The sequence below is a fragment of the Saccostrea echinata genome, unplaced genomic scaffold (genome assembly GCF_033153115.1).
Source record: "Saccostrea echinata isolate AGI-Se365-2 ecotype Australia unplaced genomic scaffold, CSIRO_AGI_Sech_v1 ptg000014l, whole genome shotgun sequence".
Lineage (NCBI taxonomy): Eukaryota > Metazoa > Mollusca > Bivalvia > Ostreida > Ostreidae > Saccostrea > Saccostrea echinata.
Window position 1 is genome coordinate 329559 of NW_026889763.1, and position 23715 is coordinate 353273.

At 32.7% G+C, this 23715-nt stretch overlaps 1 protein-coding gene and 1 long non-coding RNA gene across 2 annotated transcripts in view; both read left to right on the plus strand.

Moving 5' to 3' along the window:
* The window catches only part of LOC133186593 (uncharacterized), a 71998-nt gene that overhangs the window by 19346 nt on the left and 28937 nt on the right, over positions 1-23715 (plus strand). The window lies entirely within an intron of this gene.
* LOC133186925 (uncharacterized) lies at positions 15643-17136 on the plus strand. Its single transcript, XM_061322314.1, has 3 exons — positions 15643-15656; positions 16069-16162; positions 16880-17136. Exons 1-3 carry the CDS (start codon positions 15643-15645, stop codon positions 17126-17128), a joined length of 357 nt encoding a protein of 118 aa, XP_061178298.1. The 3' UTR covers positions 17129-17136.

Here is a 23715-nt window from a genome sequence, read left to right on the forward strand (position 1 = left end):
AATTATTTTGCGTCAGCCATGATTTGACGTGAACCTCAAGTGAAATACTGTTACGACACCTGCAATAAGAGTGAAAATTTTTGCTTGCCAGTATAATGCTATTTTCCCGATCTGTAATGAATATTCAATGTAATAAAGCAAGTTTCATAAAAATCTGTCTCAAGGTAGGAAAAATATTGGCGACACTCGGTGACAGGGGTGTTCGCGGTGAACACGGATTTCTAAAAATATGGCAAAAGTTGAACTGTATGTAATGATCTTGCGCGTTGAACTTTCGTTGTTTTTTCGTCTCAGATTTTTAATTAATGCATACTGATTCACATAAGGATTAAAAATTATTTAAAATATGTTTGCTTTTTATAACAGGGCGAAAGAAGTAGTCTTTGTCATAAGGAAGGGGGGTGGGGTTAAAAAGAGCATTGAAATAATACATATTATTGAAATATCATGGCGTTTTCTGCTTAATTATGATTGTTTTGCCTAAATAATTCTTTTTACGAACTAGATTTCTTTATCTGTTACCACTGTGTTCCAAATTAACGGATATTTACACATATTCAGAATTTTTATTTTGCTCCGGGTTTAGTCTAAATTCTTTAAATTGATAGATTTTGAAATTGTTTATGAGTAAATAATGTTAACGAGTGTGATGGCAAGGTATTTGTTAAAGTGTCCTCTAATTTTCATGCATTTCTCTCAACCCGATACATCGAAATCAGGCCCTTGTGTGGTCAAGATAAATTATTTTAGAGGAAATCTGGACTAATTTTCTATGCTCCATTAAACGCGAACGAACAGCAATGACGGTCAAAAAATGCCATTATTTCTCATTTTCCGTCTAAACTCACGAAATTAAACCTTAAATTATAGACTACAATATTTCGAAGTATAAAATCTGCTTTTACTGCAGGTTGCACAACAGTATTAAATTTTGCTATATATTCTTACCAAAAATGCGCAACTTTGAGTAGATGGTATTAAATGAAAACAAACTTTTGAGAAGTTTCCTTTTCAGATCTTGTAAAACAATTCTTTATAAAGATTTTAGTACCAAAAAATACATAGCCATCCAGCAAGGCACGCAAGTTTGTCTCGCTCGAAGTCGAGCAGGTGCTTGAAAATCAAGTCCAGGACCTAATCACTCCCCACTCAAATACAGTATATAGAAAATTCAGCACGCCCTAAATTTTAATGAATCTAGTCAATATAGGAAGTTTACATATTGTTTTTCATCTCATAAAAAAATTCAGCTCCAGTCTCGTGTTAAAATGCCCGAATCGGAAGGGAAGATTCAGGAATTATTTTGCGTCAGCCATGATTTGACGTGAACCTCAAGTGAAATACTGTTACGACACCTGCAATAAGAGTGAAAATTTTTGCTTGCCAGTATAATGCTATTTTCCCGATCTGTAATGAATATTCAATGTAATAAAGCAAGTTTCATAAAAATCTGTCTCAAGGTAGGAAAAATATTGGCGACACTCGGTGACAGGGGTGTTCGCGGTGAACACGGATTTCTAAAAATATGGCAAAAGTTGAACTGTATGTAATGATCTTGCGCGTTGAACTTTCGTTGTTTTTTCGTCTCAGATTTTTAATTAATGCATACTGATTCACATAAGGATTAAAAATTATTTAAAATATGTTTGCTTTTTATAACAGGGCGAAAGAAGTAGTCTTTGTCATAAGGAAGGGGGGTGGGGTTAAAAAGAGCATTGAAATAATACATATTATTGAAATATCATGGCGTTTTCTGCTTAATTATGATTGTTTTGCCTAAATAATTCTTTTTACGAACTAGATTTCTTTATCTGTTACCACTGTGTTCCAAATTAACGGATATTTACACATATTCAGAATTTTTATTTTGCTCCGGGTTTAGTCTAAATTCTTTAAATTGATAGATTTTGAAATTGTTTATGAGTAAATAATGTTAACGAGTGTGATGGCAAGGTATTTGTTAAAGTGTCCTCTAATTTTCATGCATTTCTCTCAACCCGATACATCGAAATCAGGCCCTTGTGTGGTCAAGATAAATTATTTTAGAGGAAATCTGGACTAATTTTCTATGCTCCATTAAACGCGAACGAACAGCAATGACGGTCAAAAAATGCCATTATTTCTCATTTTCCGTCTAAACTCACGAAATTAAACCTTAAATTATAGACTACAATATTTCGAAGTATAAAATCTGCTTTTACTGCAGGTTGCACAACAGTATTAAATTTTGCTATATATTCTTACCAAAAATGCGCAACTTTGAGTAGATGGTATTAAATGAAAACAAACTTTTGAGAAGTTTCCTTTTCAGATCTTGTAAAACAATTCTTTATAAAGATTTTAGTACCAAAAAATACATAGCCATCCAGCAAGGCACGCAAGTTTGTCTCGCTCGAAGTCGAGCAGGTGCTTGAAAATCAAGTCCAGGACCTAATCACTCCCCACTCAAATACAGTATATAGAAAATTCAGCACGCCCTAAATTTTAATGAATCTAGTCAATATAGGAAGTTTACATATTGTTTTTCATCTCATAAAAAAATTCAGCTCCAGTCTCGTGTTAAAATGCCCGAATCGGAAGGGAAGATTCAGGAATTATTTTGCGTCAGCCATGATTTGACGTGAACCTCAAGTGAAATACTGTTACGACACCTGCAATAAGAGTGAAAATTTTTGCTTGCCAGTATAATGCTATTTTCCCGATCTGTAATGAATATTCAATGTAATAAAGCAAGTTTCATAAAAATCTGTCTCAAGGTAGGAAAAATATTGGCGACACTCGGTGACAGGGGTGTTCGCGGTGAACACGGATTTCTAAAAATATGGCAAAAGTTGAACTGTATGTAATGATCTTGCGCGTTGAACTTTCGTTGTTTTTTCGTCTCAGATTTTTAATTAATGCATACTGATTCACATAAGGATTAAAAATTATTTAAAATATGTTTGCTTTTTATAACAGGGCGAAAGAAGTAGTCTTTGTCATAAGGAAGGGGGGTGGGGTTAAAAAGAGCATTGAAATAATACATATTATTGAAATATCATGGCGTTTTCTGCTTAATTATGATTGTTTTGCCTAAATAATTCTTTTTACGAACTAGATTTCTTTATCTGTTACCACTGTGTTCCAAATTAACGGATATTTACACATATTCAGAATTTTTATTTTGCTCCGGGTTTAGTCTAAATTCTTTAAATTGATAGATTTTGAAATTGTTTATGAGTAAATAATGTTAACGAGTGTGATGGCAAGGTATTTGTTAAAGTGTCCTCTAATTTTCATGCATTTCTCTCAACCCGATACATCGAAATCAGGCCCTTGTGTGGTCAAGATAAATTATTTTAGAGGAAATCTGGACTAATTTTCTATGCTCCATTAAACGCGAACGAACAGCAATGACGGTCAAAAAATGCCATTATTTCTCATTTTCCGTCTAAACTCACGAAATTAAACCTTAAATTATAGACTACAATATTTCGAAGTATAAAATCTGCTTTTACTGCAGGTTGCACAACAGTATTAAATTTTGCTATATATTCTTACCAAAAATGCGCAACTTTGAGTAGATGGTATTAAATGAAAACAAACTTTTGAGAAGTTTCCTTTTCAGATCTTGTAAAACAATTCTTTATAAAGATTTTAGTACCAAAAAATACATAGCCATCCAGCAAGGCACGCAAGTTTGTCTCGCTCGAAGTCGAGCAGGTGCTTGAAAATCAAGTCCAGGACCTAATCACTCCCCACTCAAATACAGTATATAGAAAATTCAGCACGCCCTAAATTTTAATGAATCTAGTCAATATAGGAAGTTTACATATTGTTTTTCATCTCATAAAAAAATTCAGCTCCAGTCTCGTGTTAAAATGCCCGAATCGGAAGGGAAGATTCAGGAATTATTTTGCGTCAGCCATGATTTGACGTGAACCTCAAGTGAAATACTGTTACGACACCTGCAATAAGAGTGAAAATTTTTGCTTGCCAGTATAATGCTATTTTCCCGATCTGTAATGAATATTCAATGTAATAAAGCAAGTTTCATAAAAATCTGTCTCAAGGTAGGAAAAATATTGGCGACACTCGGTGACAGGGGTGTTCGCGGTGAACACGGATTTCTAAAAATATGGCAAAAGTTGAACTGTATGTAATGATCTTGCGCGTTGAACTTTCGTTGTTTTTTCGTCTCAGATTTTTAATTAATGCATACTGATTCACATAAGGATTAAAAATTATTTAAAATATGTTTGCTTTTTATAACAGGGCGAAAGAAGTAGTCTTTGTCATAAGGAAGGGGGGTGGGGTTAAAAAGAGCATTGAAATAATACATATTATTGAAATATCATGGCGTTTTCTGCTTAATTATGATTGTTTTGCCTAAATAATTCTTTTTACGAACTAGATTTCTTTATCTGTTACCACTGTGTTCCAAATTAACGGATATTTACACATATTCAGAATTTTTATTTTGCTCCGGGTTTAGTCTAAATTCTTTAAATTGATAGATTTTGAAATTGTTTATGAGTAAATAATGTTAACGAGTGTGATGGCAAGGTATTTGTTAAAGTGTCCTCTAATTTTCATGCATTTCTCTCAACCCGATACATCGAAATCAGGCCCTTGTGTGGTCAAGATAAATTATTTTAGAGGAAATCTGGACTAATTTTCTATGCTCCATTAAACGCGAACGAACAGCAATGACGGTCAAAAAATGCCATTATTTCTCATTTTCCGTCTAAACTCACGAAATTAAACCTTAAATTATAGACTACAATATTTCGAAGTATAAAATCTGCTTTTACTGCAGGTTGCACAACAGTATTAAATTTTGCTATATATTCTTACCAAAAATGCGCAACTTTGAGTAGATGGTATTAAATGAAAACAAACTTTTGAGAAGTTTCCTTTTCAGATCTTGTAAAACAATTCTTTATAAAGATTTTAGTACCAAAAAATACATAGCCATCCAGCAAGGCACGCAAGTTTGTCTCGCTCGAAGTCGAGCAGGTGCTTGAAAATCAAGTCCAGGACCTAATCACTCCCCACTCAAATACAGTATATAGAAAATTCAGCACGCCCTAAATTTTAATGAATCTAGTCAATATAGGAAGTTTACATATTGTTTTTCATCTCATAAAAAAATTCAGCTCCAGTCTCGTGTTAAAATGCCCGAATCGGAAGGGAAGATTCAGGAATTATTTTGCGTCAGCCATGATTTGACGTGAACCTCAAGTGAAATACTGTTACGACACCTGCAATAAGAGTGAAAATTTTTGCTTGCCAGTATAATGCTATTTTCCCGATCTGTAATGAATATTCAATGTAATAAAGCAAGTTTCATAAAAATCTGTCTCAAGGTAGGAAAAATATTGGCGACACTCGGTGACAGGGGTGTTCGCGGTGAACACGGATTTCTAAAAATATGGCAAAAGTTGAACTGTATGTAATGATCTTGCGCGTTGAACTTTCGTTGTTTTTTCGTCTCAGATTTTTAATTAATGCATACTGATTCACATAAGGATTAAAAATTATTTAAAATATGTTTGCTTTTTATAACAGGGCGAAAGAAGTAGTCTTTGTCATAAGGAAGGGGGGTGGGGTTAAAAAGAGCATTGAAATAATACATATTATTGAAATATCATGGCGTTTTCTGCTTAATTATGATTGTTTTGCCTAAATAATTCTTTTTACGAACTAGATTTCTTTATCTGTTACCACTGTGTTCCAAATTAACGGATATTTACACATATTCAGAATTTTTATTTTGCTCCGGGTTTAGTCTAAATTCTTTAAATTGATAGATTTTGAAATTGTTTATGAGTAAATAATGTTAACGAGTGTGATGGCAAGGTATTTGTTAAAGTGTCCTCTAATTTTCATGCATTTCTCTCAACCCGATACATCGAAATCAGGCCCTTGTGTGGTCAAGATAAATTATTTTAGAGGAAATCTGGACTAATTTTCTATGCTCCATTAAACGCGAACGAACAGCAATGACGGTCAAAAAATGCCATTATTTCTCATTTTCCGTCTAAACTCACGAAATTAAACCTTAAATTATAGACTACAATATTTCGAAGTATAAAATCTGCTTTTACTGCAGGTTGCACAACAGTATTAAATTTTGCTATATATTCTTACCAAAAATGCGCAACTTTGAGTAGATGGTATTAAATGAAAACAAACTTTTGAGAAGTTTCCTTTTCAGATCTTGTAAAACAATTCTTTATAAAGATTTTAGTACCAAAAAATACATAGCCATCCAGCAAGGCACGCAAGTTTGTCTCGCTCGAAGTCGAGCAGGTGCTTGAAAATCAAGTCCAGGACCTAATCACTCCCCACTCAAATACAGTATATAGAAAATTCAGCACGCCCTAAATTTTAATGAATCTAGTCAATATAGGAAGTTTACATATTGTTTTTCATCTCATAAAAAAATTCAGCTCCAGTCTCGTGTTAAAATGCCCGAATCGGAAGGGAAGATTCAGGAATTATTTTGCGTCAGCCATGATTTGACGTGAACCTCAAGTGAAATACTGTTACGACACCTGCAATAAGAGTGAAAATTTTTGCTTGCCAGTATAATGCTATTTTCCCGATCTGTAATGAATATTCAATGTAATAAAGCAAGTTTCATAAAAATCTGTCTCAAGGTAGGAAAAATATTGGCGACACTCGGTGACAGGGGTGTTCGCGGTGAACACGGATTTCTAAAAATATGGCAAAAGTTGAACTGTATGTAATGATCTTGCGCGTTGAACTTTCGTTGTTTTTTCGTCTCAGATTTTTAATTAATGCATACTGATTCACATAAGGATTAAAAATTATTTAAAATATGTTTGCTTTTTATAACAGGGCGAAAGAAGTAGTCTTTGTCATAAGGAAGGGGGGTGGGGTTAAAAAGAGCATTGAAATAATACATATTATTGAAATATCATGGCGTTTTCTGCTTAATTATGATTGTTTTGCCTAAATAATTCTTTTTACGAACTAGATTTCTTTATCTGTTACCACTGTGTTCCAAATTAACGGATATTTACACATATTCAGAATTTTTATTTTGCTCCGGGTTTAGTCTAAATTCTTTAAATTGATAGATTTTGAAATTGTTTATGAGTAAATAATGTTAACGAGTGTGATGGCAAGGTATTTGTTAAAGTGTCCTCTAATTTTCATGCATTTCTCTCAACCCGATACATCGAAATCAGGCCCTTGTGTGGTCAAGATAAATTATTTTAGAGGAAATCTGGACTAATTTTCTATGCTCCATTAAACGCGAACGAACAGCAATGACGGTCAAAAAATGCCATTATTTCTCATTTTCCGTCTAAACTCACGAAATTAAACCTTAAATTATAGACTACAATATTTCGAAGTATAAAATCTGCTTTTACTGCAGGTTGCACAACAGTATTAAATTTTGCTATATATTCTTACCAAAAATGCGCAACTTTGAGTAGATGGTATTAAATGAAAACAAACTTTTGAGAAGTTTCCTTTTCAGATCTTGTAAAACAATTCTTTATAAAGATTTTAGTACCAAAAAATACATAGCCATCCAGCAAGGCACGCAAGTTTGTCTCGCTCGAAGTCGAGCAGGTGCTTGAAAATCAAGTCCAGGACCTAATCACTCCCCACTCAAATACAGTATATAGAAAATTCAGCACGCCCTAAATTTTAATGAATCTAGTCAATATAGGAAGTTTACATATTGTTTTTCATCTCATAAAAAAATTCAGCTCCAGTCTCGTGTTAAAATGCCCGAATCGGAAGGGAAGATTCAGGAATTATTTTGCGTCAGCCATGATTTGACGTGAACCTCAAGTGAAATACTGTTACGACACCTGCAATAAGAGTGAAAATTTTTGCTTGCCAGTATAATGCTATTTTCCCGATCTGTAATGAATATTCAATGTAATAAAGCAAGTTTCATAAAAATCTGTCTCAAGGTAGGAAAAATATTGGCGACACTCGGTGACAGGGGTGTTCGCGGTGAACACGGATTTCTAAAAATATGGCAAAAGTTGAACTGTATGTAATGATCTTGCGCGTTGAACTTTCGTTGTTTTTTCGTCTCAGATTTTTAATTAATGCATACTGATTCACATAAGGATTAAAAATTATTTAAAATATGTTTGCTTTTTATAACAGGGCGAAAGAAGTAGTCTTTGTCATAAGGAAGGGGGGTGGGGTTAAAAAGAGCATTGAAATAATACATATTATTGAAATATCATGGCGTTTTCTGCTTAATTATGATTGTTTTGCCTAAATAATTCTTTTTACGAACTAGATTTCTTTATCTGTTACCACTGTGTTCCAAATTAACGGATATTTACACATATTCAGAATTTTTATTTTGCTCCGGGTTTAGTCTAAATTCTTTAAATTGATAGATTTTGAAATTGTTTATGAGTAAATAATGTTAACGAGTGTGATGGCAAGGTATTTGTTAAAGTGTCCTCTAATTTTCATGCATTTCTCTCAACCCGATACATCGAAATCAGGCCCTTGTGTGGTCAAGATAAATTATTTTAGAGGAAATCTGGACTAATTTTCTATGCTCCATTAAACGCGAACGAACAGCAATGACGGTCAAAAAATGCCATTATTTCTCATTTTCCGTCTAAACTCACGAAATTAAACCTTAAATTATAGACTACAATATTTCGAAGTATAAAATCTGCTTTTACTGCAGGTTGCACAACAGTATTAAATTTTGCTATATATTCTTACCAAAAATGCGCAACTTTGAGTAGATGGTATTAAATGAAAACAAACTTTTGAGAAGTTTCCTTTTCAGATCTTGTAAAACAATTCTTTATAAAGATTTTAGTACCAAAAAATACATAGCCATCCAGCAAGGCACGCAAGTTTGTCTCGCTCGAAGTCGAGCAGGTGCTTGAAAATCAAGTCCAGGACCTAATCACTCCCCACTCAAATACAGTATATAGAAAATTCAGCACGCCCTAAATTTTAATGAATCTAGTCAATATAGGAAGTTTACATATTGTTTTTCATCTCATAAAAAAATTCAGCTCCAGTCTCGTGTTAAAATGCCCGAATCGGAAGGGAAGATTCAGGAATTATTTTGCGTCAGCCATGATTTGACGTGAACCTCAAGTGAAATACTGTTACGACACCTACACTACTGTCACTAGCTTTTATGATGGTTAAACACAACAAAAGGCACCAGATTCACTGCTCGATGTGATTTTAGAAAATTCTTTCATTCATAAAGTTTGTTTCCTTATTTTCACTAAATTTTGAAGTTTGGACAGGAGAAGAAAACCTCGACTGTTTGAGAAGACCAAAGAACTCTTCTGCAACTTGAACTTGTCTGAAAAATTAAATGCAGTGGCATATTACCAAGTATTTTAAACTCTGAATAAGCATAAAATTTAATATTATGAAACAATTTAATAACCTATCTCTAAAAAACATTTTTAAAGTCTTCAGCAAGATATTTTTTTTTCAATTGGTAGTTTAAAATAAAATAAATATCTATACCCATTTTATAAAATGGGGTTCTCCTAATTCATAGGAACGATTTCCAAGAAGAAAAAAAATTACACCCAACTTTGAAATAATTTTGAAAAAGACCAAAAATTTAGGCACTTAAAGCTTAATGGAAAAAAGCTTGCTTATTATTTTTGGTTGACATCAAAAGGGTTTTCCTCATTGTTAGCTTAAAAAACTACTTACTTGCACCTGTTGCATCACATGAACTCCTTTTTTTGTGAGAAGATAATTTCCATATTTCAGCAGGATTTCGGGAAATAAATCCATAAATGTTAGATATATAATTGAGTCTTGAAATAACCACAATCAAGTGTTACATAGGCTTTGTTGTCCTCAAATCGAGTGTCGCATGACTCGAATAAGTCCGCATTTCCTCGCCAACATGACTTTATGATTGAGAGTTTCAATAAAACTGCTGTTTGGCAACGATTATTTAAAATGCGTTGTGTAACGCGAAGACCAATTTTCTTTGAAGTCTGTTATAAACTATTGTGCATCTTTGATAACGCAGTCAAACTGTAAAACTATAATAATCCTGCCCAAATCCGCATATGACAACAGACAAGTTTCGAGCAAGCTGAACCCAATCAAATTTGACACCCACTGTATCGCTAGATTTTAAAGGAAAAAGATGTTTAGTTTGAAGTTAGACATTCCTTAATTTTCAGTAGATTAATTAAACCAAAATAAAATGTCAAATTCGATGTTTAATCAATTTGATTCTGTTTTTTCGGCATCAGCGTACTTAACAACGGAGCGCCCTCAAGCGACAAATTAAGTCATAAATCAAGAACGATAACTGAAATTCACTTATATTGGAAGTAATTATCGGGGTAGTAAACGCTAGACTTGCAATTTTCCAAACTTTTTAAAATTTAAAATTATAATTTTTAAATAGCTGTTTCGTTGTTCATTATCACTTTCTCTCATAGCGTTTGCTGTTTTAATTTTTTAAGGTTTCAATATCCATACCATTGTATAGATTTGTACTACTCAAGTTCATAATATTTTCTCAATATATTGCCTATTAAATTAGAACAAGCCTGAATATTTCCAAATCATTGAACACATGTAATATATATGTCCTGATGCATAACTATGTGAAGTTTCAAGTCAATTCTCAAACACTGACTTATCATGAAAATTTGATTTTGCCTGATTCTTACGTGGACCTGTACTTAAGAGTTTGTCTTACAGAAAATCGTTCACGGTAGCTCAGTCGGTTAAGCGCTCGCTCCGTGATAGGGAGGTCGTGAGTTCGAATCTCGGCCGCGACTGACCTAAGTCAATAAAAATGGGTAGCAACTGTTCCTTCGCTATGCGCTCGGCACTTTGAAGTGAAAGTTGCCCGTCCTTCGGATGAGACCTTAAAAACCAAGGCCCCGTGTCACGGCAAGCGTTGGCACGATAAAGATCCCTCACTGCTCAATGGCCCTGAGTGTCGAGTAAAGGTCAAAATTTGAAGCCCTTCACCGGTATATGGTGACGTCTCTATATGAGTGGAAAATTCTCGAATGGGACGTAAAACAACATACAATCAACAATCTTACAGAAAAAATGTATTACTGTATCTAAATTATAATGCATGAATTTTCAAGGTGGATAATATCCTTCAAAGTTCTTTGTGAAGCAGTTATTTTATTTTGACTAATAGAAAAATAAACATAGTTCATTCATAATTATTTCTAACTGCTTGGAATTTATTTTCAGATATGGGTGTTTGTCCTCAGAAATGCCGTGTAAAAATCGCATACTTGTATTATGGATATAGGTATCAGCTGACAGATATTGATCTTAATTTCATAACTGATTATTTTGCAACGAGATGCAACAGTAATAATTATAATAGAACTCTGGAAATTGTTTGCAAAATAGACACAAAAAATGGTAAGTTTTTTTCCATACTGCGTAAACAAATGTGTTGTACTAGTCATTCTTTTTCATAGCTTTCTCATAGCTGTAGAAAAATAGCTGTCCAACTAAATTTCGTAGAGAAAAGTTATATGGCTTTTCAAAAATCATCTCTTAAAGTAACTTATGTAGGTTATTATTTATAACATGTAATCAGAAATATCTAAATGAAATAATTTTATCTCAGCTTTGAGATAAAGATTAAATTTTGGTGTTATACTATAGCTATCTGGCATTTCTTAGTTATGAAATCAGTGTAAGAAAAAAAATGACTATATTTAAAGAATTAGTGAACAGAAACTGGTACTGTTGATTTGTGTTTTCTATTAAGGATAATACTATCGTTCTACACATACATATTCTCTGAATTTGTTGTTAATATATTTTGAAGTCTATATGTTTCATACAAATTATTAGGCAGTTGTTTTAACATTGAAATTACTGGATTTTCTACCTGATCAATACATAGGCCTCGCGGCGAATGTGACAGGTTAAAGGGGGTGCTTACTCCTCTTAGGCACCTGATCCCACCCCTGGGATTTATGGAGGTCCGTGTTTTATGCCATGTTAACAAATTTGTGTTGTTTATAGATTTTTGAGATCGATCACTGTACGTCATCTTCAAAGAATTGGGAAACCTCTCAAAAACAGAATGATATACAGCTTAAATCTCAGAAATATCATCATAGAATCAAAGCCAAACCTCCACTGAGATTGTCAGATCAAAATATCAGTAACTGAAGGCAGAATCCGGTCGATATAATAAAACGCGTACACATGTACACAGTGTTCGAAAAATTTGAGTAATCTCATACACTAATGACAAATGACAAAATTTATTCCATCTATCTTTCAAACTTTATTAGCACTGTTTATTTTTTCTGCAGCAGAATAATTTATTCAAAAACTTTTACATGGCCCTATATTCCACATAAGCACACTGAAGTATATCGACGACACAACATTTTATCAATAAACAATTTTCATTGATATATCCCGTAAAGTTGAAATAAAAGATACCACAGAGTCTGTAATATCTGTTTAATATTTGGATGTTTTACTGACTATATATGTAAATGGAAAGTTGACAACTAATTATAACGATCAATTTTTAAATCGAGATAAACTATTGAAAGATAAGTTGATGTTCCAAGGTTTTCAACAGTCTTGTACAAAAGTCAGGATTTCGTAAATTATATACACCGTACTAAGTAGTTGTTATAATGAACTCGTTGTAAACACAAAGTACCGTTAAGAGAATAACCATTAGATAAAGTTAATTGCTTATCTACGTTTCGGCTTTAAAATAATCTGAAAGAATCCAATAATAAACAAAAAATAAAACTTCACTACAATCTGATAATATATTGAATTGCTTTCGTTCATTATTGGACAATTGCAGGTGGATTTTCAATAAAATTCAATCTAGAGAATGACTTCGTGGGAAAGTTAAGACTTCCCGAAAAATATCATTTATAATTACATCCTAAGCTGTTACTTCTCTGAAATACAAAGATATGACGTCATAATTGAAAATGACGTCAAGTCACTGCATACTTGAGCATTCATGACGGGGAAAATGTCATAAAATTCAAGTCTTATTTCCAATCACATGTTAAGTTTTAGAGCGTTATTGTAAAATCCATGCCTCTTGACTGTTGTTTAAAGCCCGAGGGTGTGTAATTATTGTTGAATATTACAACGTTACATCGGTAAATTTATCTAGATTGAAATTATATGTATTCAACACTTTATTGTAAAAAACTTGAATTTGAAATGCTTCCGTTAACGGGACCATTGTTTAGATGTAGAATATATAAGTGTGTATAAAACAGGCTGGTGCAAGTGTTTAGTTAGGATGAACTTTTAAAAATTGTGAAAAAATATACGAAAAAATTTCACTGATTGAATTTTGCTTGGGATGGAATTGTTATCGCTTCGCTTTGGTATAAATTACAACAAAGACAGGAATATACCCTCAAATATGTGGGTAAGTTCGATAAAGTTCTCATGAAATATCTCATACACTAATGATGGCTCGTCCCAAGCACTTTTCAGGTAAACAAGGATATAATAATTTTATTTATGTATCGCAGAAGCGATATATGTGCAACACTTGTAAAAATTATAAGTGACGGTCGTGATCAACTGGGTCATGTGATATCACAACAAGTGTGTTAATGTTTTGTTGAGAGATCTCTTTATACAAATTGTCTGTATTTATATTTATAGTCTACATATATATTGAAATAAAACCGAGCTGGAAATGTGGTAATATGTTTTGAATGGAATTTAATGCTTCGGGTAGCCTTGATATAGCTGCGTTAATGAAATAAAATAATTTGATGAAACTTATGAGTTCGGTGGTTCTTTATACTAACTGAAAGATTTTAAGTTAATTCTTAAAATTTTTCGAACACTGTGTACATGTGTACGCGTTTTATTATATCGACCGGATTCTGCCTTCAGTTACTGATATTTTGATCTGACAATCTCAGTGGAGGTTTGGCTTTGATTCTATGATGATATTTCTGAGATTTAAGCTGTATATCATTCTGTTTTTGAGAGGTTTCCCAATTCTTTGAATTTGCTGATAGGTTGTCTGATGGGCTAAATATGACTGATTCTATGTTCTGTGTATGCTTTTTTCGGGTCCTATATGTACAAAACCTCTTTTTCGTGCTACAGTAAAATTTCTCTGAATGCGCCAGATTTTGATATAAGCTCCGTCAATCTTATAAAATTTTCAAGATATCATATAACTGAGAAATGTTGTTCATGCGCTTTGAGCAGGAGTAAATTCTATATGATGAGAAACTCTGTTGATTTTTTTTTTTTTTTTTTTTTTTTTTTTTTTTTTTTTTTGAATATTTATTTTGGGGTAGGCATTTCGAAAGATATTTGTACATCAACAAAGGATTGTGAAGAAGAATCCAAGAAATGTCTATTGACGGGAAACATCGGCATCTGTATATGTAAACCCGGGTATATAGGATTCAAAAACAAATGCTTAGAGGGTAAATATTAAAAGGAATATTTATACTGCATTTACGTACTAGTCATTGCTATCAGAGGTAATATTTAATAAGACACAATCAATCATACATTTTAAAGAATACAAGACACGTTTATATTTTAATTGGGGTGACTTTTAAAAAAAAAAAATCTTAACATGCTTTTCCCAACACAATGAATAGTGATTTTCTTTTTATAATCAAAATTAATATACATGTTTATGAATATTTTTGGATTAATGCACTATTTTCAGGCTATTTGAAACTGAACGAAACCTGTGAGCAGAATGAACAGTGTTCTGGGGCATTTGGATCAGTTTGTCAGAACGATACATGTGTCTGTAGACCAGGTTATATCCCGTTGAATGATTCGGAATGCATTATGTGTAGGTTGATTTTAATCTTTCATGAATCATTTTATAGACTAATTTCACATTGGACATATGTACAACTAAATGTTATTTTGCACAAGTACTTATAGTTCAATCTAAAAATAATAAATATATCAAATCTTGATTTCCCTTGTTTCTGGAAAAAATTAGCGAATTACATATTTTTTCACACATATATATCTTTAAATATTCTCAAAGTACTGCGGTATGATTATTGAAACTTTCTTTTTATATTGCTTACCATTAATGGAAAAATACGTTATTGCTTAAAGCAAACCAAGGCGTACATTCTCAAGCAAGTATCCAGGACCAAACAGGTATTTAAATTTGTATATTATCGACATTATCCTTGCATTATCCTTTCAGGTAAATGAAAAAATACCCATTAAAATACAAGGTATCATAAATGTGCTTGTTTCTATCATTTTTAAATAGACATTCATTTTCAAAAGTTCTCTTTGCTCGATATCTATACATAAATGTATGATTTTGTAAGGTATCAAAGATATATTAAGTTCACCAAATTGTTTAATTTTTTGCACCATTTCAGAAGACAAAATTGGCGGTGTGACAGTTGGATCTCTTTTTGGTGGGCTTATTCTAGGCGTTATCCTTACTATTTTTGCAGGAACCCTCTTTTATTGCTTACAGCGTCTTCAGGTGGTAATTGTCAAACAAATATCCTGCACAAGAAAGGTATATTTTTTTTAGTTCAGATAAAATATGTAAAATTACGCGTTTTCATTACTTGTACATGTAGGTAATTAAAAATTTCTTTTTCTTAAGGACAAATTTCGCCAAACAAAAATACGAACATGAGGGAAAAGAAGTGGGGGAGGGTCAAAGAACAATACTAGTAGCTAAAATCAAAAATATATATGCTCCCTGAAGTTGCAATTTGGTTTTTTTTTTTTAGAAATACGACTTTTTTTGTAAAGGTATAAAGAGCTTACGAAAACCTTGTTATTATTAGCTGTTATATTATTGCAGAAGATAACGTAGTGAGTGTGATAGCTGGATCGGGTCTTGGTGGCCTTACCCTAGGCGTTATCCTAACGGTTCTTACAGTTATCATCTATCAAAATACATGTAAATACATGTAAACGAAATGGAAAATCTAAAGCCGAAGTGAAGTATGAAACGATTCAGTGCCTATTTGCTATGGTTCAGTTTTTTATGGGTTTTAGCATGTTTTATTAAAGATTAGATTCATCTTAAAATTCTTTAAATATCTTATTTAGAGAATGCCAGAAGGTTGCATTTGTCAACATCACTTCTTATGAAACTGAAAAAGATGCAGTTCAGAATATTCCAACAGAGCGTCGCACAAATGAGGTAAAACATACACAAAATAAATTTCACTACGTAATAAACAGGTAGAAACAGTGATTTTTTTTTTTCTGAAAACACATATACCCCTTACTTCTGTTATTTCACGGAAAATCGGAAAATCAAATCTCGATAGCGTGGAAAAAAAATACCTATTTGTTGAACAAAGGATATTAATTCCAAGGGCTGCAAGTGGGAGCATATTCTCTTGAAAGGTATATGCAGAAGTCCAGCTGGAAAAGAACTTCTTAGGTGTCAAATACAAAATTGGAATTTGACATTCTACCCTGCAAAATTTAATGGTTGAAATGTTGGTAAAATAATTTTATTGGCCTATGATTTATGTGAATTACGAGAATCAATTAACTTAATAAATCTTTAAGAATTTCAAGCATCGGAGACAGATACGTATGCTAGTATACAGGTCTCTGAATGCACTGCTTTATAGGAAGGGATACTAAATATCTTCCATCAGTGCTTCTTGTGACAGTAATTATATGCATGATTGGGTAAAAAAAATTCATACAAACATACACATTTTGCACAAATGAACAAATTGAGTCGAAAGATAAAGGGGTTCATTTACAAGATTCTCTTAAGTTGCTGTAGAAAACTTTTTTTTTGGCTAAGAATAACTTGTGATGATGTTAAGAAATATTTCATTATATGTGGAACTTTGATGGAAAAGGCAAAATGTATTATATCAAAAATTTGGTTTTCCAGAGAACAGTTGTAAATGTGTCACCACTTGCTCAATCTATTGAATTTCGAGTAAAGAGAAACGACAAAGAAGCAAAAAAACCTTCGTTTGGGAGTAATGACGTAAATGATGACGTGTACAGTCATCTGCATGAAAAGGAGGATCCAAACATTGATGAAAATTACGACCACACCCACGTAATCCCTAATCAGATGATGGGAGACAGTTACTACGGTAATCTTAACACAGGAAGAAAACACGAAGGGAAATAGAACTAAAATACTGCCGAAGCAAAAAGAAACATGTGTTTTTCCGAATGCTGGATAACTTTGGATTTTTATTCTAAAACTACCTTTTTTACTTTTTAATTGGAAAATGCAGAATTTGTGCTTTTATTAATGGTTCTCGAAAATTTATTTGAGATTTGATAATTTTTCCTATATGATGAACAATAATGACGAACTCTAAAAAAATAACATTGATCAATACATAAAAAATTTTCAATACAATTAAATTTTTTGTTAGCATATTCATTTTTGAACCACTAATTTTCAAAACCTGAGAACATATAACTTTAGTCCTACTTCATACGATTATTTGTACAGACATAAATGACAAGATAGGCTAAGACCCCTTTTTGGCCCCTGGTTTGGGGTGTCTTTTAGAAAGATGCAATAGTTTATCAATAAAAACCAGTTGTCACCCCTGCCACAAAATGAGTATTGGTTCTAAGTTATGGGATACACTGAGGTCACAGGAAGGTCAGAAAATATGTCAATTTCCGAATTTTCTTATTTTTATGCAAATTTTCATTGCTTTTACAGCACATTTTGTTTCGGAAAACATAGAGCACAAGCTTGCCTATCTACTAAATTTATAAATTTTATACACGAGTATCCAATGCATCTTATTTATAGCAAGCTTGTGTTCTATGTTTTCCGAAGTGAAAAGTATCTAAAATTTGACGAAATTCCACAAGAATTGAGAAAATTCAAGAAAATGTCCTACTTCTGCACCCTCATGTGGCCTCCGTGTAAGCTTTGAATTAAAATTAGTGCTTATTTTAAAACAAGCATCATTTTCAGTTCTTAACTATAAACTATCACAATTTCAACTGTGTTTGATTTTTACATCAAATAAGGGGCCAGATTCGGCCCTTACCGTACCAATAAAAGACCATTGTTTGTTAATGTGTATTGAACAGTTGCAAACCATTAATTCCTGCACCAACAAACAATGTAAGCAATGCAGTATTTCAATATGTCCACTACAGTCACATTTTACGTTTCTTTTATAATCAATGCTTCAGCTTTAAAAAAGCTCCAGTTACCCTATGTTTACATAGGGTAGATTCACCATCATGTGGCGGTTCATTATGTGCTGTATATATTGTCTTCGGCGACAATATATACATACCTTCACTGCATATATTGTCGTCCATAGCCATCTCTACATATTGTCACCAATCGAGACAAGACTTTTTTTTCCCTGCATAATGGAAGACAAAATGTGCAGTCACGCAACGGCACATATTGTCGTCGGCAACAATATGTACAATATGCACGTTTTGTCGCCGATATACTAGTATTCTGGTGAAGAAATTTTACTAAGGTCGTGAAGAGAGAGAGAGAGAGAGAGAGAGAGAGAGAGAGAGAGAGAGAGAGAGAAGAAAGTCAGACAGACAAAAGGATAGACAAAGTGTATGGTAGTATATTATTAAACAAGTATAATTCATTTATTTAGTATTGCTCGCAATACTGTACGGAAAAAAGTTTTGGTCTGAAAATTATGTCCAGGATTGGTGTACACCACTATTATATACCAAGATACCGTGATTCATGATATATCTGATAAATCAGCCTATTTTTTTCTCTTTATACATATTTAAAATTGAAAGTTAATTTTTTTGTTCAGTAATAAAGATTATTTGAGAAAATTTTTTGCTTTATTCTTATACATATGCCAATATAATTGTGGTTGGGATCGAAAATTTTAGCTCACTTGAACTGAAAGCTCAAGTTTTCTGATCACATTTTGTTCGTCGTTCGTCTGACAGTCCGTCTGTAAACTATTCACATTTTCAGTTTCTTCTCAAGAACTCCTGGGCCAAATTCGACCAGACTTGCCAAAAAGCATCCGTGGATAAAAAAAAAAATATAGTTCAAATGATGGACTGTGTCCCCTTACAAGGGAAAATAATTATATGTAAGAATAAGTGAAAAAAAAAATATTGATATCTTTTAAAAATTTCTCAAAAACCACTGTGCTAGAAAGTTGAAACTTATGTGAAAGCATTGTCGGGTCTGGAAGATTTCCAAATATGGAAGTCAAGAACGACAACTGAAAGTTGCTATAAATATACATCATATACACGTTAATATTTTCCTGCCCAGTCAGACAACAGCATTTTTACACACCTCAAAATATATTTCAAATTAACAATAAGATAACATGTGCTTTTGTTTTTTCTTCCTAAAAAAGATTTTTTATGGGGGGGGGGGGCAAAAAACCTTCACAAGTAAGATGACATTTTCTTAAGAATAAGGTATTCCCCAAATATTTACCGTGAACAAACATGACATTTTCATCTCGGAAAAGAAAAAAAAACAATGCATGTAATAATGTGATCGTTTACGGAGGAATAGATGACATCGTCAAGCTATTATCAATAACAATTATAACATTTACCAGAACATAATACAGTATAATTTTGCTCAGCCGTCAGATTTTCAGCGACAACGCTTAGTTTCCATGCGTATAGATCTACCGCACACAAGTATTCATCGGAAAGACTACATGTATAGTTTTAAAATAGCACGGGTTTCATGAGCGTTGAATACCATGTCATAAACACTTTAAATAGACATAAGAAAAGTTGTAAATCATGGAGAAGAAGGGAATAATTATACATGAATGCTTTTTACATCACATCTTACCTCGCATGCAGAAACTGCATGGACGATTTTGTAACAAACACTCAAAAAATAATTAATACTGTTATCCATACGAAAACATTTTCACGTCAAGCTCTAAAAACTGAAAATCTGCCGTATTTATATCAAATTTCTTAACACAAGGTAAACTTTTGGGATTGCTAACTTGTAGTGACAGATTTTTAATCCCCCTTAGAATTTATTGTAGGCTTTCAAGTCGTGTTTGGTCACGGTAGAATTGTCAAATATATTATATTATTCCTAAATATGCATTAAGTTTACAATAAGTTTGTTCTACAAAAATCTTTTGAGCAAAAAACTTGAAAACCACGTGTTTTATTTATTTTCTCATGGGTTTGTCTAAATGCCGTCATCTAATTGGTCAGAAGGATTAGCACCTTGTTTATTCTGTGTATTTTTAGCTTTTCAGGGTTATCGATCTTGACTTCCGTATTTGGAAATCGTCCAGACTTGTTTATTATAAGCGTGGATTCCATTTTGTTCAGATCATGACCAGGGGATGTTTTACATAGGAATATATAGTGAAAAACTTTCAGTATCTTCTTCTAGAAAACTTATGGGCTAGAAGATCTAGAGTTGATACTTATTTGAAAGCTTCATTACATAGTGTACATTCAATTTTTTTTTTATTAAATCATGACTCCCAGGGGTAGTGTGGGGCCACAATTGGCGATCAAAGTTTTACACAAGAATATTTATATAGAAAATCTTTAAAAGCCTTCTCAAGAACAGCAAAGCCATTATTACTCACTATCCTCAGGTAGTGTAGATTCAAGCTTAAGTTTCTTAAAATCAATACCCCCTAGCCTATCATAGTGTTACATCAGAATTAATAAGAAATTTCTTTAGAAATATTTCTCTCAAGAACAGCAAAGTAATTATAAGTCGTATTTATATGGAAGCATTGTCATGTATTGCCATGCGACATGTAACGATGGACGACAATATATGCAGCTAGGGTAGGCACATTGTCGCCGGAAACAATATGAACACGACGACAATATGTACCGTCACAATCGCGCTGCATGAAACATACGAGATACGTCAGTGTGATTTACACACCACTTAAATTAATAAACTACAAAAAAACTACGAAGACATCTTTAAGCATCAATATATGTAGGTTGACAATATGTGCAGTGAGGGTAGGCACATAGTGTTGCCAGCGAAAATATGTACATGTGTAACTTTACAGTCAGCAAAAATATGTACCGATGGACGACAATATATGCAGAGAGTGTACATGCACGTACATATATGTAGATACATATTGTCACCGCCGACAATATGTACAGAACGACAATATGTACCCTCACACATACGCGCACTTGAAATACATGTAGCTCTAGCGATATCGCTACCGACCGAATATTATCAAGATGGAGCTTAACATGTATTATGTAATAAGATATGAATTTAAGGCATGGTTTCTGCTATTTATTGAGAAAATATTATTAAAAAAATAGATTTTTTTAGAATAAGTCAGAATTCACCATGGATCGGACAGTATTCATCATGCTTCGGACAAACGGTATATTGAACAGCAAAATTGTCTAACCTTATCGCGGTGGCCTTTAAATAACCATAAAATACTAATCAATTAATGACATGATGATGTTTTTATGCTTAATTTAAAAAAAACACTCTATTTTCATTTGATTGACTATATATGGAGAATGTTAGTTGCATCATATCGCCTAAGATAGGCCTCGTATAAGGCAACTAGTGCCTTGGTTTTTTTTTTTTTGGTTTTTTTTTTGGGGGGGGGGTATAGATCTTTTAATATGGAAAAAAGGCTACTTCCATTTTTCATATATCAAATCGTATTTTCATCGAATATGCTGAATTTATATATATATTTTTTTTCTACAAAAACAGCCCCCAGGTTTGGTATTATTCTTGATCTCTAAACAAAATGGAAGTAATTATCAGTGCAGCGGATGTTCAATGCATGGCTAATTTGTGTCCCATGAATGGTTAAATGAACAAACTAGTTAAAAACAACTCTAAGGAAATTAATACAAACTTTTAAATGACATTTCTTGAAATCTTCTACAAAATTTTCAATGAAATACCAATATGGAGAGAAGGAACAGTTCTAGTAATCAAGCTCAAAAGTCCCTTGAAACAATACATATTGGGAGCAGAACAAACACGGACCTCTGAGAACATTAGAGTGGGATCGATTGCCATGGAGAAGTAAGCAATCCACACCGACTGGTTAGACCCGCCGTATGCTCCTTGTTGTGATCGGGCAAACGGAAAAATCCGTAGTCAATTCAGTGTGTAAAAAATGTCTAACAATTAGTATTGAAAACGTTAGTCAGCAATCGATTTAATGATAAGTTGTATTTGCTGACGAGTTCATTGTATTGACCATAGAACTTGGGAAATGATGTCTTTAAACGAGACTGTTGATATTCTTGTTTCATCAACTTGTTTGTTAATAGTTTGCTTTGTTTTAGAAATGCTCTTTCGTATCGAATCAACTGAGAAACATAATCCCAATATGCAGGTGATAAGGGTATATTGCTACATACAGTAAGTAAGGGAAGTTGACAATTGAAAAGGTTATGTCATCATGTTTATCATGAAGCTTGGTTGTTAGATTACCATTAACGTTTTTTTCTGGTAAAATATCCAGATATGAAACAGATGTGCCAGATGAGTGGTATCTTTTATTTCAAGCTCACTGAGATATATTGAGTCGACATATGAATGGAAGTAATTGATAATACGTCGTCGATATATCTAAATGTCGAGTTGAAGACCACAGCAAGTGTTTTCTTCTTTTCAAGTAAAAGATTTTGAACAAATTCTGCTTCATATGAATACAAAAATAGGTCTGCTAATAACGGGGTGCAATTGCTACCCATCGAAATTCCGAAAGATTGTGGGAAGACCTGATCACCAAAAACTACATTGATATTGTAAATCAGAAACTCAAGGAATTTTTTTAGGAGGGATTCTTGTCTGGTTTCTGACTCAATAAAATATTCAAAGTTGCTTATATGTCTTATATATTTAGATGTAAGGGATATAAAAGATCGGTTTTTTTTTTCCTCTTGTTATTATTTTTGATAAAATTTTGTCATTTTAATTTAGAAAAAAATCCTTTGCGTGATATTTTCACAAAAAATGAAAGAAATTTACCTTTTTTCGCCATTTCCGACTAGTGCTAAAGGAAAGCGACACATACACTCTTGGATTGGCAAAAATGTCATAATTATCCATCCGTGCATTATTATTATTTACAGTATTCGATATTGTAAAAAAAAGTTATCATCCTTGACTTCATTTTTTTTATTGTACTAAGTACAATTAGCTACCACTTGCATTCAATGTCGACTTACATCAAGCGAATCGAGTTACGACAATTATTTTCATACAAAATAATACTGGAGAATTGTGTTCAGATTGTCGGCTTGTCGAATTATATGCATTTTGGTTTAATGTAACAAATTTAAAAGAGGAAAATTGTGATAAGTTTACTCTTTTCTAACTGCTTTTTGAATTATTACAAATGTTTCATTAAAAATGTTGAATTAAGTTTAGTATTAAGCATGAGTTTTTAAACTAAATATTGAATTAACAATGAATATTAATCGGGGTTGAGATCATGAGCGTTCCTACATTCTATCCTCGCTAACCAAGCGAACCAAAACTGAGACAAAACATGTAAAATAAATTTCGATGAAATTTCAGGTTATAGCCCTTCCAGGAAATATGAGAATTGATTAGTTCTTACAGTGAATTTTATATAGAGATTCGAATGCTGGAATTACTTTTTCTGATTTCTGCGATGCTATACTGTTTTCAAGGAAGGAAAAGTGCAATTAAGATCTAAGTACGACCTTCTGATGAAAGATGCATTGTTTTAATCTTTGAAACGGGCTTCAGGCTAT